This window comes from Ischnura elegans, chromosome 1 (genome assembly GCF_921293095.1).
Source record: "Ischnura elegans chromosome 1, ioIscEleg1.1, whole genome shotgun sequence".
NCBI lineage: Eukaryota > Metazoa > Arthropoda > Insecta > Odonata > Coenagrionidae > Ischnura > Ischnura elegans.
In genome coordinates this window covers 7,407,963-7,426,481 of record NC_060246.1, presented here as the reverse complement: position 1 = coordinate 7,426,481, position 18,519 = coordinate 7,407,963, and the positions used below count along the sequence as shown (strand labels likewise).

At 39.3% G+C, this 18,519-nt stretch overlaps 1 protein-coding gene across 1 annotated transcript in view; it reads right to left on the bottom strand.

The window, feature by feature from the left end:
- Positions 1-18,519, bottom strand: part of LOC124154268 (protein sickie) — a 1,153,386-nt gene that overhangs the window by 1,124,310 nt on the left and 10,557 nt on the right. The window contains exon 2 of the mRNA XM_046527895.1: positions 8,076-8,193. Within this exon, the coding sequence (XP_046383851.1) occupies positions 8,076-8,193 (118 nt within the window). The remainder of the gene's footprint in view (positions 1-8,075; positions 8,194-18,519) is intronic.

Sequence of the window (18,519 nt, the reverse complement as noted above, 5' to 3'; positions counted from 1 at the left end):
AGTGTTTGGGGATGTAAGGTGGAGGTGGGGCGACGCAAATGATCGTGAAGACCAGCGCGGAGACTGGAAAGGAACTGTTGAAAGAGACCATGCTCCACCGTTTGCCTTCAAGTGAGGCATTTGCCTTTTTAAGCACCTGCTTGCCATAGGAGGGAAACAAGACACAGCTTATCCTCAAAACCTGCAGCCTCAAAAGAGCGAATAAATAACGGATATTTTCGAGAAAAATCACATCACGGACAGCCAGAAATGGTAGATTAAGCATGTAGAAATATTTTGCCATATTATCAAATATTTCATCTGCGAAACATACTGTAGTCCAGTTAGTTAGTATTTTTGGCGCATGTTTTTAGGACACCATCCGTGAACAAAAATGAAAAACGAAGTTCCACCCAGCATTTATGAAAGTCTTTTATTGTTCACTGGGAAAAACGAATTCCTATAAATATCCATTTGGTAAAATATCTCTTTTAATTTATCGTTTCTGTCGAACCTGCAAATGTAGTGGGGTTCTAAAATGATGTTCTCCGTGTCTCTCTTAAAGATATGACTTTTTAATTGCTGAAGCAATCCAAGCTTTTCGGGCAGCCTGCTAATCTCTAGCGGCACCCAGCATAATTCGTGTTACATCTTCGTTACACTTTTTGTCGGTCCGTGGCAGTTATTGACGAATTGCACAGCTTTGAATTGTATTTTATTATATGACGGGTAACCTCTAATTGCTTAATCATATTGCTTAGAATTTTAGTCTGTTGTATGTTTTTCTGACTTTAATTTATTTTTTTATTATACGTATTTTGATAAAATTATTTTTTCTCATAGAAATGGAATTATATACCGCCTGTCTACCTTAAGGGACCCAACACCCAACAAAATGACGGGTTAAGCGTTTCTTTTTCATTTTTAACGGTAACGCTTGCTTAATTACTACTATACTGTATCAGGTATGGCCATTTCGATGATTTAGTTACCACACTTGTGCATTCAGTATTCCTTATTAGATTTCGAATGGAAATGTAAAGTACCAAGTGGCGCATGGTAGGCCAGGGCAGGGGAAACAGCAGCTACGTGACCGCTTTTAATTTTACATTTTATATTGTAAAAATTGTATGCAAAAATTCCTCAGTAGCATTAATAAAAAATATAATCGTTTAATTTCAACACAAACGAATAAGTATTTCAAATTGTTACTACCCGTGACAGTTTCTATAGTTAGCCGTATCACCCAGGTCCTTCTAATGTCAAGCAGTCGTGTTCCGAATCGCTGCCGCTCGCTGCATATCCCAGGTGTGGCCGTGTGCAATGCGAAATCGCACCTATCTTTCATTTTTCTATTCGAAAATGTTCCCACAAAACGCTTGACGAATCCTACTTTATTCAAGGCTGTGCCACAAGTATCTCTTACGTTCATCCTCATCATAGGTTCGAAATATCGTAACTCCTAGATATTTCACTTCATATATCGCTTTTATGTTCAATGTGCGAAATTGTTAATGGGTGCGAAGGGGGTGTATATTATAATAATACATTCTCGAGAATTACTTATGCACCTCATGTCATGCATGCATAGAGAAAGAAAGACACCAAGGCCAGGGTGAACCGGTATTTGGAAATCCCCATTTTTTCGGTGAGTGAGTGAGGAGCAGACCCTAGTTCCCCCGGAACTTAAAAACCACTTAGGGTGCATGGTGGGAGGGGTGCATTTGGGGAGAAAAAAGCGGGGTTTTTGGTGAGGGACGGGGGGGAGACGCATCGCACCAACTCCACTCCCTCTTCAACGAAACTTCTTCAACTCGCACTCATGGAGGACCGCAGGCACATTTTTACAGTGGAATAATCACGCTGGACTGCATCTAAAAAATTATTAAGAAAATGCCGGGACATTTTCTCCTCAAATTGTAATCTGAGGCAATTATTAGAAATTAGAGGTCAAAACGTTGTTGAAATGTAATTTATTTCATTTAAAAAATGTAATCCCGTGAACACACTCGCAGAAACAGGAACGTCTCAGAATTTTAATAGGATCAGTGAAAAAACTGAGTAAAAAAAAGGGAGCTGATGGATGGGTTGGATGCTGACCAGCTTCCAGCTTCAAAACTCCTTCGAAGCCTCTGCTATCCCAGAACAAAATGCCTCGTGTTATGAGGAGGATGATCTGACCTAAATATGACTTATATACGAACTTTATTACATATTGTACATGTGGCTGAACTATAAAAAGGATAAAATGCTTAGAATCAGGTCCACTCTGAAATTGAGGAGTGATCGTAGATTGAATGAATGATGACTTTGTAAATGTAATTCTGCTGATGAAAGCACCTCCTGACGATCTAAGACGGACTTATGTCGCGAAAGAATGCTTTACGAATGTCATAAAATAAACCATAAATTGCTGTCAGATTTTTGCATGCTCTTTGCATTTTTATAAAACATTTATATGTACTTCTAGTGAATAAACTGAATAAGTCTAACAAGTGGACAACTTTTACTGCAGAAGTTTTGCCAAATCTTGTTGTGAGGGTGGTTGAGTTGATGGTTTGTTAATTGTAATGTCATGGGTGTGTAATTAGAATGTAATTGTTTGCCTGATATCTCTCTCTGTGGCTTATGTTTATGAGTAATTGTAAACGCTAGCGTTTGACTAATTGCATTTCGTGGGCTCTGTTAAACAGATGATTTAATTGCATCTATATTTTATTCACAAAACCAAGTGTTATGATAATGTAACTATCATAAATTATATTTTAAATGCATATTAAATATACTATAATTCATTAGAGGATGAGCTATACCAAAATCATTTATCCAAATCAATCCTCTGGATAACATCCTGACTGATAGGGCTGAAGTGCCTAATTAATTTCCGGCTATTTCCATTTTTTATAATAATGTTGAGGTTGGGGCAAACAGTGATGGCTGAGCTTATGCTGACGCAGCCGATTGCAGATCCCTGTATTTGCGCAGGAGGAGGAAAACAAAAGCATATTCCTACAAGAAAATATTCAAGGACCCGAAACAAGGTAACAAAATGAAGAATCTATCGATGAGATACCTCCCATCCGACTGACAATGAGGGAATTTGCGGAGTGAGGCTGTTAAAATATTTTTTCAGGAGGCTGATGTTTATCCTTCATGCTATTTTTCATTCAATCACTCATGATAGTTTCAAAACGTATTTTATTCCATCTCAAGAACTGTTTGAGCACTTTTTCACATTTTACTTTAAACCTCATTCAGGCAGATGTTCCAACACTATATGCCACACGCCCACTTATGCAGCTTGTGGGATAGTATGCAGATGATAGAAATTTATAATTAAGCTCTTTGAGCTTAAATAAACACACCGCCTGCCCCCTCCACGAAAACTGCCAGAGATTTTTCACTCCTTCCACTTGTCTGGCATCAATCACCTCCTAATCACCCACCGACAGACTTCCTCCCCTTCATCCCACCCGCGCGTCGCCCCAACTGCTCCATTCGCTCTTTTCAAGGGCCGTCTGCCCGCCTTCAACCTAAGCTATTATGTCTGTAGGGGGCGACGGTGCACTTTCTTTTATCTATAGCACTAGAAGAAAATCCACTCCCCTCTCTGCCGACAACACGCCAACTATCTCATCCAGAACGAAGTCTCTCGTGTCGCAAAGGCAACGATAAGTGGAAGGAATAGTACGGTGTAGATGTCGATGATAAATATTCATATACTTACCTGAAATCTGTTGAAAATTTGAAAATGGATGGAGATCACGGTTTGATATCAAAATTCAGTCCGCACAAATAGTGTATTATATCAAAGCGTCGTAGTCAATATCCTCCCAAAAATTATATCGATTGGAATTTCACAGGGAGCACAAAAATCCAAAATGAACAAAGCAAAACATGTTTTAAGCGTTGTTGTTGATGGTGACTTTCGCGGGGTGGTGCAGCATGCGTGGCTAGGTTTTCGGGTTAACCTCCGCGTCATCGACCTTTCATCTTCATGACGACAGTTTCGCCAGCGTTGCAGCTGGCGTCTTCAGGTTCGAAGTGTTTGATGCAGAGATCTCATCAATTGGCCGCGCCGAAGGCGCGACTACAAGGGCTGTACCGGTGAGTCAATCTCACCACAACCAGCCTTATAACATAAGCATTTAAAAAAATGACGCATTTGTATAAAAGTGACAGTGTAAAACGTTGTTTGCGTGAAAATAGGAAATTTATTAGTTAAAAGTTATTTCTTTTTCTCATTCTTTTGGTTAAATAGATTTTAATTATTTTTTTTGCATAATTGGACAAATTTGTCCAATGATCTTTTGATTTTTTTATGCATACTTCTTTTTAATTTTTTGATGTGCAGTAAACTAGATAATTTCGATTTATCTTTCTAAGATACAAACATGAATGACATAAAAAAAGAAAAACAATGATTTGATTTGAAGAATGAAAGACATACGAGAGACTCATAGACGAGAAATTACATAGGCAGTGTAACTTGTTGAATTTAAATGTGTTAAAAAATGCCAACAGCCTGGACTCCTACCTAACAATTATTTGAGGGGATTGGAGTAATAACAGTTGATGGAGGAGGAACGCTTTTTTTTCATTGATTGAATTTAGGGAATTTAACTTGGAATAAGGTCCCCCAGCTATGGCCCACTGAACGAAGCAAGCGACCTCGCGCCGCACAGTGGGCGGAAATCGAAAAAAGTGTGACAAAACCCTAAATTTTCACTATTTTTTTGGTAAACAAAAATGGTACAGTCCGATAGAATAATGTTTAAGGATTAAGGAACTATGGCTATTTCAATATTTGGTTCACCCATTAAATCATTAGAATCCGTTGAAGACGAGAAAAAATTATAAAAAATGTCAATTCTGAATATCTGCAAAAATCGAGTATTTACTTTCGCTATTGAGCCGTTAATATGGTTTTCCATAAATTTAAACGCATATTTTGTAAAAGAGTAAACCTTTCCTAAGAATTACACGGGATAGTTTATTTATTTTTATCAATTTTTCATATAATAATTAAACATTCAAAAGCGCATTGTTTTTGGACTATTTTTGACATAAAGTGGAAAAAAACTTTATGAGGGCGACGAGACTTGATCTTAAAATTCACATGGAAATAAAGACCTAAATCTTGACTATATGATGCAAAAGAAAAATCTTGCTCCAAATTGCTACCTCGCTTGTTGATGGGATATGTATAAAAAGTCAACGCTGATGCCCGGCCCGGCCGTGGATAACCCTGATTTGGTTTCTGCTCCAGTTTAAAGCAAATAATGGTTCCACCACTATTATTTTTACCCCAATTGTTAGGAAAGACGTGAAATCTAAAAGTAAAGGCAATGTTTTGTCCAAAAAAAATTTCTTACTCTCTTGTTGCACATAGAAAGTAGAAAATTCGCCGCTGCCGCCGGTCACCCATGAGCCCTATGAGGACGTGTGACCATACGTCGGCAGAGTGCTTTGTTCCCTTATTCGTACTTATTCTCACATACATATGTACAGTACAGGGAATTTCCCGCACTTTAGGTCCCTTCAAACTAGAAATCCCTCCGACCTTGAGGAGAGGGAAAGAATCGAAGCAGGCGCGGTCAGTGCACACGACCGACAAACCGCAATTGTTCCTTGGGGCGGTATTCGGCTTCCACTACTAGTAGTTCTCTAAGTAACACCTCTTGACTACTCCAGCTTATTGTTCCTTCAAAATGTGGGGCTCTTGAATTTGGTGTTTGGGGCTAGGTTGTTTCTTTGAAACTCGCCGCTATTTGTTTTACCACCGCAGCGCACGTGCATCGGTTAATGCCCTCCAAAAGATCGCTTCTCTGGAACACGCTAGTGAACGAGTTAGCTGGCGATTTACCGGGCGGTTTTCCCAAAAACTCACGTTTTATTGTCTTAGATAATGTCTTGCTTCCTCAGTTTTACTCATACGGTCAGTCTAACTTAGCTTGTGAGTGTTGAAACATCGACGTCTTTTAGCCACAGTGACTACTGACAGAGGAGTTCTCCTGGGTGAGCCCATCGATTGGTTAGAGGTTGTCGAACTTACTCTAATACAGAGAGGTCGTACACGACGGAGGGAATACATTAATCGGTCACAGGTATGATTAACACCACTAGTTGTAGAAATATTTTATGTCGATAAGGCAACGTTAGAAAATGTAGAAATTTTTTGTGGCTTGTAGATTTAGAAGCTATTATCTCCGACAGGGGAGAAAATGAAGAGGAGGAAAGTGACTCGAAAAGAACTGCACGATGCTATATGCCAAGGAATGGTGTAGACGGTAGAGTCGAAAAAACTATTGGCATTCAAATTTCTATTAAAAACTTTAGCATTGGGGGAGATGCAGAGATAAAGGATTTTTTGGGAAATCAGCGACTTCTAATTGATGAAGATCGTTTCCGCGAGTATTGCTCTTCCACTGCCGCCCTTTATGTGAAGCACTCTGAATGGTATTATATACCCCAGCTGTGCATAAGATTCTAATACATGGAGCGTGTATTGTAAACGCAGCAGTGCTACCCATTGGACAATTGTCGAAGGAGGCCCTTGAATCGAGGCACAAGGATATTAGGAGGTTCAAAGAGCAGCACTCCAGAAAAATTTCCAGTGCAAAATTTGATTTTTCTAAGACTTCTTCAATCTTCGGACGCAATAGTATCCTCATCAATCGATTTGAATCACGGAAATGTGAAGGCACCTAAGGGAGCTAGGAACCTCCTTCTGATTGACGAGAACGTAGAGTCAGATGGAGACGAGATTGATTCAGGTAACGAAGACCTATAACTGTATTTACTCAGGTATGCATTATTTCCATTTCATTAGTCATTCATTTCAGAAACAGAAATATGGTTTTAACTTCTAATGAAAATAATCGAAAAATACTTGCATTAATTTCCGTGGAATACATTGGTAAAATCCATATCCTTAATATTACATAGATACCACGCATCTATACATTCTATGATGTATCGATACATCACGGTTAAGTTGTTTAGGGTTATGTATCAAAGTTTCTAAGTCAGTGATAGTACTTGTATGAATATAATAAGCATCTAACATGCAGCGCTTTTAATATTAAAATTAGGGAATTTTTACTGTTTACGCCATTTTATTTTAGAGAAGCCCCTGATTGTTCTAGAGCAAAAATAACATTAGAATCGGATTAAGGAGGTAAAAATAATTGAAAATTGAAAATCGTGGGTCTACGTTGAATAATAACGGAGATATTAGTTTTGTCAAGCTTTTTTCGATTTCCGCCCACTGTGCGCCGTCATCGCAAAGAAAAAGGCCAGCAAGGCAGCCTTGGAAACCAAGGACAAGGACGCCACCTCCATCAATTAGCTGAATAATTAGCTGAATTAGCTGAATAATTAACGATCTTATTCGGTGCTTCAATACGACCTTAATAGAATTAAATCAAATCTCTTTTCAGCTTAGTAAAACCACTTGTTTGTTTCCACACACTTTTATTTTAACCGACCATGGTTTCGGCAACTCGTGCCATTATCAAGGTGCATAGCCGTATCACGCCGGACTCTGTATCTTTTATTCAAATCTCTTTTGCCATAGAGGCTGGATTAGTTTAAAAATAAGTTGATTCGAGTAGGAGTCTGAGGTGTGATTACTGATTAGGTAGCCGGATACCTATAAAATCTAAGTACATTGAGTCATAAGTCCAGAAATGTTTTACTTCGCGTGGTGAGAACGTAATTTTCGACTTTTATTTCTTCATAAGCAGATACACGTTTTGATGAATTGTGACTACAATCGATATTAAGAGAAGGTGAAAGTATGTAGCATTCCGATAGACTTAATTACTTATTCCATAACGATTAACACTACCTCTTAAACTAAATATTAACTTGGCACCCTTTTATAAATTACTCATTTTTTTACTATATTGCTACTTATTGTTCACAATATCATTTACTGTCCAACTTCCCCACACATAATCGAGCATGCGTCTAAGCGTATGGAATATCAACTATTATGCTGATGAATTTATTGCGAGTCTTTGATGTGATAAATTGCCAAAGAATTCACCGAAATGAAGAGAGGAAGAGAGAGAGAGAGAGAGGTCACTCACTGAGAGAAGAGATGAGCTCGGCGAGGAGGACTCCATCGCAGAGATCCGCTTGCAGGTCCGATATCCTTCGGCGACATCTTGCCTTCTCCAAGTAGTGGTTCGCCCAGTCCGTGTATATCTGGAAAGAAAGAAAAATCGTACTGAGAAATAGTTTCAAGACACAGGGGGCAATCGAAATTGATGTCATCCTTAGATCTCAGTTAATTGTCCATCGTCCCATTCCAGTCACGAATCACAATAGGGTGGTTTCCTATTATTTTTTATTGTCTAAATCGAAATATTATTACTCCTGGAGTACGTATTTCACGCTTTTAGATTTTTAAATGACGATATCTATTTTTAGCGATTAAATGAAAAGTGATAATTTTCAAGCGCGCGAAAACGCGACGGCTAAGTATGAATGCTGGGAAAACCCCGTGTGACGTCATTCTGGTTCCAGCTGTCGCCGTATGAGGTGACCTTGGGGCGAGGCTTTGAGCGCTGATACGACGCAGAATGCTAGCAGGTAGCATAGTACCCTGCTAGCAGGTAGCGCTTGGCTTAAATAAGGATTATCAATACCTTATCATACGAAGGAAACTTCCCGACCATAGGCAGTTATAATAGGTGATTATTAAGACATGTATCCCTGAGGTCTGTGCCTCATGCATGCATTGATAATCTCAGACGATGTAAAATCATATCTACTCGTATATAAACTAGGTCCCTGTGACGTCACGTGGAGTGGCATCGCATGGGCGACAATATGGCCTTTTTCAAATGCGGATAAAATTGACCATTGCCATTCGTCTAAACTGGGATTTCTAAAACCAAATAATTCGTATGTTATGAATACACTAATGGTGGGTAACGAATCGCAATCAATGCCTTTCGTTTTCTTTGATGAAGGAAACTACCCTAATAGTCATCCAAAAGTTGCCACTGCAGATGGATTGACATCCGGACAATGCTAAGATCACATCTAGGATCATTTCTAGCGAGAGGCTAGTGTTTGGAGGAAGAGTGGAGAGAAGCCCAACTTCTGGGTTGGCCTGCTCCCGGCGGAAGGGGATCGCAGCTAAACTTCCCATTCGACGGGCGGAGTACCGCACTTGAAGTGAATATTGTTCTTAATAGTAAAACATCTTACAATATTTACTAACAAGGGATCAGGTACACTTTGATAAATATCTGATATGACAGGAAAATGAACCCGCGGGGCTATGAGCAAAAACTCCAATTACCACGCAAACCTGATCCTATTGCTAGAGTTCGTGCAGAGAGCCCCTTTACATAATGATAATCTATTTTTTATATTCATCCACATAGATGTTCTGACAGAATTCACACGTGGCTTATGAAAAATACTCTTCTTCGGTGTAGAAAATTTGTATTGGAGAACCATAATAATCCACTAGGATCATTGGCGCCGATATAGACGGCCTTGAGGACAATAAATTTAAATTTCTCTTTGCTTAAGAAGCAGATTTTCACATAAATCGTATGATTTGACCATTCTCTTCAGAAAGAAATTGGAGAGATTTTTTAAGAAAAGATTAGGTACACAATAGTTCACGGTAAAGGTCTAATTAGGGATATGAAGAGAAAACGAGGCCAAATGGGAGTGAGGAGACAACTTGGTAGTGATGATGTACACAAGTATACGTTGAGGAGACGAAAATAAAAATCTCTCGCGACAGAGTAACTTCAAAACGAAGAGGGGGAGCGATTCACTCGCTGACGAGGAAAAATTCTCCCTCAAAGGGGAAGGGGTGAGGAGGAAGTGGAGTGGAGGGGGGGAGGGAGACGAAGGGGGAAGAGATGAGTCTCCCAAATGCTAAAAATAGAGCGTGTGGAGCAGGAGGAGGGTCGGTTACTATTTGGGGGAGAGGGAAGAAAACGATACGACAGAAGGAGACAGTTCGTTCAGAAACAGTGAGACTTGCTGGGACAGCTGAAGTATACATCAGCACAAATGAAGAGGGCAGGTTAGTTAATGTTCTAGGCACGAGTAAACAATCAGTAATAGTATAAATTTTACAGTTAAATATTTATCATCAAAAACTAATTATCTATTAACTTATCTGAACTATTGGCTATGCCTACATCTCCTTTTTTTCTAGATCCAGAGTTGTAAATGGTTTCATAGGTGCATATCAAATTTATTGTAAAATCACGTAAAACCTTTTTCAGTCTCTTGCTTAGAGATGCCTGAAGCAAATTGACACTTCTATCGAATTCACGTCTGCAAATACACATTATTTTCCTTTAATTCCAAAAACGCGGGAATCACTGGACGCTAGCATTAATAAATAAATTTACAGGAACACAATCTCGAATACAGCTAGGATAATATGAACCAAACAGATAACTCGACACGTATTCCGTCACCTAGAGGAATCGATGGAAAGGTAATAGAATCCTTGTTGGTCCCTCTTCAGGTGGTAAAATACTAAACAAGCAGTAAGGAAACGGATAAAGTTCAATATTTCAGAGAGTAAAATTATAAATATATTTTTCAGAGAAAACAATACGTCCTATGAAAGAAGAAGACCATTCGTTAATGGAGAGACATCTCAATAGAGCAGAGGAGCGAGAATATTCCAGAAGAGCCGGAAATAACAGGTATATCATTCAATCGTAGCACTGCAATTTGAAAAATATAGCCTATACTACTACTACCTAACTCTGCGAAGGGTATACTACCGAAAATTTAGATATAAGATGGTAGTACCGCAGAGTTGATGAGGCAAAATAATTCCTCTTGAATTTCTCGAATGGCATTCTCATCTTGTGAACGAAAATCTAGATACCATTTCCGGCAGCCAAGGAGAGAGATCGGGGAAACGAATACATTGTTTGATTGAAAGCTGAAAATACACAATTTGGATCCCAGAGTTCTCTAAATAATCCCAACGCCGGCTTTGTCACAACACTTTTGAACCTCTGCTTATGGTTTCTTCCCCGAGAGTGAAAAAAAAACAAAAGAAAAAAGGATCCCTTGCTTTCCGACGCTTAGCTGCAGACCCACTAAAACCATTCCAATCCCGAGTCATTCATCAGTCATCAGCTATCTCGAGCCATTATGAGTCTATCGTCTCCAGGGTGATTCGATCAATATAGATAAATAAATTTTAGCGGGAATAAAGACTTCGGATTGAAAGCCAAATATTTGCATTCTAACCCAAAGAAAGACATAAACAAGTAACAACTGGAAATTGTTGAAAATCGAAAATTAAATTGTAGACTGAAACACATTATATAAAATACATATATTACGTGTATCCATTCACTAAATGAATTTCTTGTAATATTTTTACAGTGTAAGATGCGATTGGGGTCACAAGTATATTTATGAACTTGATGCCTGCGGTTCCCTCCCCATTTTCTCTCGGGGTTTATTAAAAAGGGAGGTTATTTTTAAGCGTATTGGGCTGTCCTGAACGAAAAACTTACAAACAGAGGTCCCGTTCTATTTTCTCATTTAAAATGTCGGCCTCAAATCATAATACTGATTCCAGTAGATATATTAATTGACTGAAAAATGCTGTACCTATAGTATCAATAAAGATGTTAAGTAAATGGGCATAGTACTGATGCAAGCAGGTTTAACATCACGTTGGCATTTCAAAAACTATTCAAGAATAATTGCAATCTAACCCATGGAGGACATAGAGAATGGAGGATTTCGGGAAGAAGAAGCGAGTTGAGAGGGAGTGGTGTAGGTACAGCAGGGAAATTAGGTGAAAACTCGACAGGAAAAAAAAGAAAACGCTGAAACCAGTGAATGACCGAGCAAAATTGGGGCAAAATCCCAAAATAAGACGTGAATCGATATAAAGTAAATAATGAACTGCTAATCCTACTTGTTAATTAATATGTGGAATCAATGTAAACGTCATAGAATACATAAACGTCTGCAAGTGAAATACGGAAAAAATTCATGGTATGCCGATTACATTGAATTTTCAAGGAGAAAATGTTGAAGAGATTTTCCACATGGTTTACTTCCCAGAGTAATATACGCGTGAAATTCCTCAGCTGATGAAGAGTGGATTTGTGAGCCGTGAAATTGCACTCTTCACGCGGGGGAGGATCGTCTACAAATGTCACTACGGTTTAGGGCCCAAGTCACATATTTTGAATTTCTTCTTTCACCCAAGGTAACGGCAGTGTGTGCTACTCTTTCTCTCTCTCTCTCTCTCTACAGATATGTGCTCTATATTCGTACTGGGAGCAATGAAATCGAGTTCCTCTAACACCTATAAAACACGATTTTATTAGTAGAGAAATGCAGATAGTGTATTTTAAACGCAAAACTATACTGAAAAGTGAGATTTTGAGCTGCAAGATTAATTATTTGTTGATTGAACTCAACTAATTAAATTGAATACCTACGTCTTATCATGATTTACGAGGTCCTCGTAATTATAAATCACCCGTAATTATTCCACTAGAGGGGATGGCATCATTGATGGCTTATCGATTCTGGCAGCAATCAAACACTAAAGTTCGCATTAATCATACACTTAAGTTCGTATGCAACATAAAATCTATTTTTTAACTTAAACATACGCTCTGGACTTTCCATCACATCCATAGACCATGTACTCTACCTATTCCTTCCTTTCTTGGCATCCATTAATGTAGCCTCGCTGATAAAAAAATCACTTAGCCTCGCTCTGCACAATTCTTCTACTATGCGAATCACTTCTTTATTCGTTATTGAGGAAATACAATTAACTAATATATTTTCTTAGCGAAAAATCAGTGTATTTTCAACATTCCAGAAATATTAGGGTGAGCTGAATCAAAACAAACATCGATTGTAGAAAATAAGCTCTTTCGGGAGTCTGTGGCGCAAAATATGGCATAATGAAAATAAATCGAACGCATACTTAGATGTTTTGAAGAATTATTAAGTCCGAAGCAGCGAGTTGAAGAACTACGAAGAATATCTAAAAATAAGCGAGCGGTGTTGGAGAGAGCTGATGAAATGTAATCCGTTTAAAACGCGGTGGTCTCAAAAGAATTATGACTAGACGGAAATCTGGCTGATGAGGGCATTTTTTGCTTATTTGAGTGTGGATATTTTTATTCGTGAACGCCTCTACGAACGAATTATATAAACCACAATTTTGTAAATTATTTTGTTTCTAGCCACTGAATGGGAGATGAATCTATTATTACCTATCATCTCCCGCCCGTTCATGGATATTTCCTCAATTCACGGAGTTAACTCCAGCCCTACCACCCCCTTACGCAGCCTATTTCGGGTGGCGGTGCAGTGAGGGGGCGCTGGCCCACGTGGCCTTGTGCATTCACCCTCGACGCGCAGTGGGCGCGTGCAGCCGCGACGGCAGAGTCGCCTCGCGGGGGCGGGCCGCACTACGGCGGCTCTATTTACGATCGTTCTCCTCTTCTAGACTCCACCCCCTTCCCTTCTCTCTTCATTTCCTCCTTCCCCCTACGGCCGACATATCTCACAATCAGCTTCCACGAATGCTCTGAATCTTCCGAGTTCTTTGCCTCCCTTCGTTAACCGTGCTATCAAGAAGATGCGAGGAGGCTCACGTCCGAAAGACGAAATCATTGGCAGTGCAAGGAGCACTTATGGTGTCATGAGGATAATTCGAGGGGGAAAAATGCTTCATTTAATTGGATGGGATCCCAATGTCGACGTATGCCTCTCCATCGTTGCCAAGCTTTCTCGGCAAAGGCTGAAAACCTAAAACTAATAGTATAGCGTCGATGAAAAACATCAATTTTATCGCTATTACACAAAGGGTAATGGTAGAGCGCCCGAGTAATCGCTTGTATGTGTGTGCTAGGGGATAGGAATTGTAGTGGGTGCGGTCTGATTTCCAGGGTGCCATTGGCGCGAGGCGTCTTCTTACCTCCGAGGGAGGGAGGAGGGAGTAGAGAGAGGGAGGGAGCGGTCGCTGGAGCGGCGGCAGACCGAAGATATTGGGCAGTGAAACGGCAAACGGTACAAAACCAAACTGACAATTAGTATAAGTTCAACAGATTCAGGCTTCAATTGGTGGCTTCAATCAGACATATTTAAATAAATAAAAAATCGTACCACTTTTCCACAAGGATTTTTAATGCGTACAACGCGTTTCGGCTCACTGAGCCATCATCTGGTACAAGACACTTCAAAAAATTTGAAAATCTCTTTCATACCCTTTAGAAAGGGGGAGAGTAGGGGAGGATAGGTAGATAGGGGAGGTGAGGTAAGGGATTCCTCAAAGATGTCAAATCCTCCCCTTTCTTCTCCCTTTCTCGAGGGTATAAAAGAGATTTTCAAATGTTTTGGAGTGTCTTGTACCAGATGATGGCTCGGTGAGCCGAAACAAGTTGTACGCAATAAAAATTCTTGTGGAAAAGTGCTAGGACCTTTTGTTTTTTAAATATGACATTATTAGCCTCTCAATGCATTCTATAATTATTACAACGAAGCAAAGGACACATTTGCTAAAGAGTGAAGCTTTTAAGTCATGGGTGATAACATGAACAGTGGCGTAACTATGGGGGAGATGAGGGGATAGATCCCCCCCAAAGCCTCAGACAAATAAAAAAATTAGTTAAATGTATAGTCAAGTTTTGACGTATAATAACTGCTTCTGATTAAAGCTAAATATTAAGCGCCAAAATGATGTAAAACGTATTTCCAGGCATGTCGTTTTTCAAAAATTTTCCCGGAAATCCTGTTGCCTGTGGGGGGGGGGGAGGGGTCGCCACCACAAGCCATCTCATCCCCCCCCCAAAGCATATGCCTAGCTATGCCAATGAATATAAATGAATATAAATGTGAGATAGACACAGAGAAAACTGCAAAGGAGTGTTAGACGAGGTGGGTCGACATCATATGTGTGAACGCTTGTTTCCCCATGTTAATGTGCAGATGAGACTTTTGCTGCCATAAATATTTGACGCGTTTGAAAATTAATTTCGCTGCTTTAACTATAGCTGTTAATTTTCATCAACAAACTTCCCCTAGGTAATCGGTTGAGGACCCTACGTGGGCCCTTTCAAGGTGACAACCACCGGCGACGCGACCCAGTACCAAAAAATGATTCGCCCAGTCGCCCGAAGAGGGGAATGGAATGGAAGGAAGGAGGCGCCGCCGCGATTATAGGAATCCGCCGACGCCCCCGGGGTGAGGATAGGGGTGGAAGGATTAGAATGGAGAAATCCCAAGGCCGTCATTGGGGCGACGTGGGCCAGACTGGCGAAACCATAATTTGATGCATTTACGGAAGGGGCAGATTTTTCTGCGGAAAAAGGAAAATCTTTTAATTCTTCCGCATAATTCCCATGGGTAACATCCAGTTGTCAAGTCTACTCTCCCAATAGCCCATAATACACTCTCCAGCGCACCAGCATGAGATGGCATTGCCATTCGGCAGCGCCATCTATAATGACTCCAGTTTAAGATGTCATCCACCAGCCACGAAACATTTATTCACGCCCGTTATTACTGTAAAGAAAACAGCCCCGCACAAACTTTGAGATGAGGTTTATACAATCGAACTACGCTGACGTTTCTGACACATGGCAACAAAGATGAGCAGTAACTAATGACTCATGCCACTGCATTATTAAAGACTGCACCATTATGGTTCAGTTTGGTACGTCTTGTGGTAGTTTATAATTGAATATCATCATTAGGAAGAGTGCCACAAAGACGATAAAGGCTTAGAGTAATGCCTCCTCATAAAGAATAAGATCAGACGAACTCAATTTATGAGCGAAGACCAAAAATAAGGCTCCTTTTTTTCCCCTTAAAAAAACACACGCACCCTCGCCCTTATTCTCCCTATTTCTCTTTCAAATCCTCTCTCTGACGCCCTCAATCCCACTGCTCTCAAATGAGCAGTGGGATTGAGGGCAGTGACCCTGGAGCACCCTCCCACGAGTTGTTGGTTCCACCTCCTCCTCCATTCTTCCTCCACTCCACTCCCTTCCTCGTCCTGCTGCCGCCATCCACCGAACGACTAAGTCCCTCGAAATAAATGCAATCAATCCACTTTCGTTAAGGCTCGAGCACACAGGTTTGTTTCATTGATGGCGTCTCCCGTGTGTTTGCGATGTTCAGATATGATCTGAAATTATCTGGAAGGCGATATCATGAAAACACATAACCATGAAAACACGTTGCGGTTCATAAGAATTATCATTTCAAAGAATTCAACTAACCGGTATTGATTTCATCTGTTGTACAATTGTCCATATATTTCGTCATATTCGGTGTCTTATAGAATGGATTAAATTTTTTGCACCAAAAAGTACAACTATCACAGTAGATCAATATTTTTGCGGCAAAAATCATGAAATAGCACATTTTTAATCTTCATTTGTTTCTTTAGCTTAAATTAAACAACAGTTATGCAATAAAGAGCGAAACTAAATTGAAATGGATTAGTTATATTCCGGATGATATTATTTGGAGTTTAAAACATAATTAAGAACGATATCTTTTATAACATGTGTGAAACATAAACAACAAACAAATACTTTTATGCAAGATGCTAGATTTAAGCAAAATTATATTTTAAAATGTTTTAATCAAACGCTTTAATGCTTATTAACATCTGCAGTTTTTTCCCCAACCAGAAGTGAAACGCTAGCATTGGATTCGTTCATAAATAATTTTTTCATAACCAGTCCGAAAATAAGTATCACGTTTAATGAATTTTAAAATCACAAAAAATGTTTTAAAATAACATGATTTTAGCTAATCTGAAATTTTATTAGGAATTTGAGATTGTAATTAAAAGCATTTAGAATTACAAATTGGCTTAATAATAGTAACGTAAAAATTATTGGAAAACCATATTAATAAACCATAATACTTAAAAATGATGCCTGTTGAATGCTTAATCACCTTTACATTTTTTTCATATCAGGAGCTAGACGTCAATTTGATAAACGTTCAGCATTGTGTTTTATGATAACCATACCGGAAATAGGTGCCAGGTTTCTTTAATTTTCCAATAATAAAAATGTATTTACTCTAGCTAATGTGAGATAATAATGGTTCATAATGTCATCAATACGAAGAAGTAAAAGTAATAATTAGGTTCGGGGTCCTAGAAAAAGTAACAAGAAGGTTAAAAAGTAATACGGGAAGAATACGGGAGGAGTTAAATAACACATGAAACTTTACTTTCCACTGCAAATATTGAATATGTATACTTAAAGTAATGAGAAGATCAAGAAAACGTCGAAGATGATAAGGAAGCAAGAACAGTGAAATGACCTTTGTGAGCCAATGAAAATGAGCCCACGGGCGAAGCATTGACTGAATGAAATACTGGAGGGGTGTGAAAATCGCTCATCAAAAACCACTTCCAAATTGTCTTTAATCACCTCGAATTAATTGGGGTCTTTAAGTGGTAAATGATTGTGCAGAGAGAGTAGTGAAACTAATTCAAGATCATAAGTTTGTCACGTAGAAGGAACAAAGCTTTCAAAATTTAATATTAAGTGCGAATTTTCATCATGGCTCAACCCCTAAATAGAAATACACCGAAAATGTGTTTTATTTTGGTTAATATGTACTGATATTCATGGAGAGTGAAAATAAATTGATCACTTGGATTGGAAATATTGTCATGGCAATTAAATTCTTTCTAAGAAAGTACATTTCTTCAAGGGGCTAGATCTTGCCAGTGGGAGCAAAGAATTTGCCGAGGGAGGGGAGGGGGTGGAGGGGAAGTCTCTAGTTAGTGGTGCGGGCCGTACCTCAGAGGCGCCGCGGTGCGGGGTAGCGCCCTGGGGGGTGGATTGCATTACGACGGACGATATCTCGTAAACGCTTAGAGATAGGTCAAAACAAACAAAAAATCGGTCCAAAAGGTCTTTACTTTTACATTTAACATAGAAATAGATTTTTCGACCCCTTAAAACTCAATTGAGGGTTCTAAGTACTTAGGGCCCTTGGGGCACTGGTTCCCGTTATTTTAAAGTAACCAAATTTTAGCACGTGAATATAAACCTCATTTGGATCATTTTGAGACCAGGAAAACATAACTTTTCTCAATTCTTAAAAATAAGGGCCGGACTAACGAACATGAAATGGGAATGCTGAATGCTGGCGGTTCCTTTTTGTAAAGTTGATGGTACATAATTACGATGACCCGGACGAATATTGATGAATTTTCAGTCCATACGTTGCGACGCGTCGGTGGAAAACAATATTTAACACCTCTTCTCCCATCACACGTGTATTGTTTAACAATCCTCTAAAGCCTCTTCGAACCTTAAGAATTTTATAACTATATTCATTTTTTGTTTGCAATCATTATCGAATGGAAGGGATACATGACAAATTGGTATGTAATTAAATTTCAAAATCGTCGCGGTAGTCATTTTTCTTGCTTGAAACCCGATTAATCCTCCTCTGACAAAGACGCAGTAAAGAGCCTGCAAAGAGCCCTTCCAAAGATTTTCTTTTACG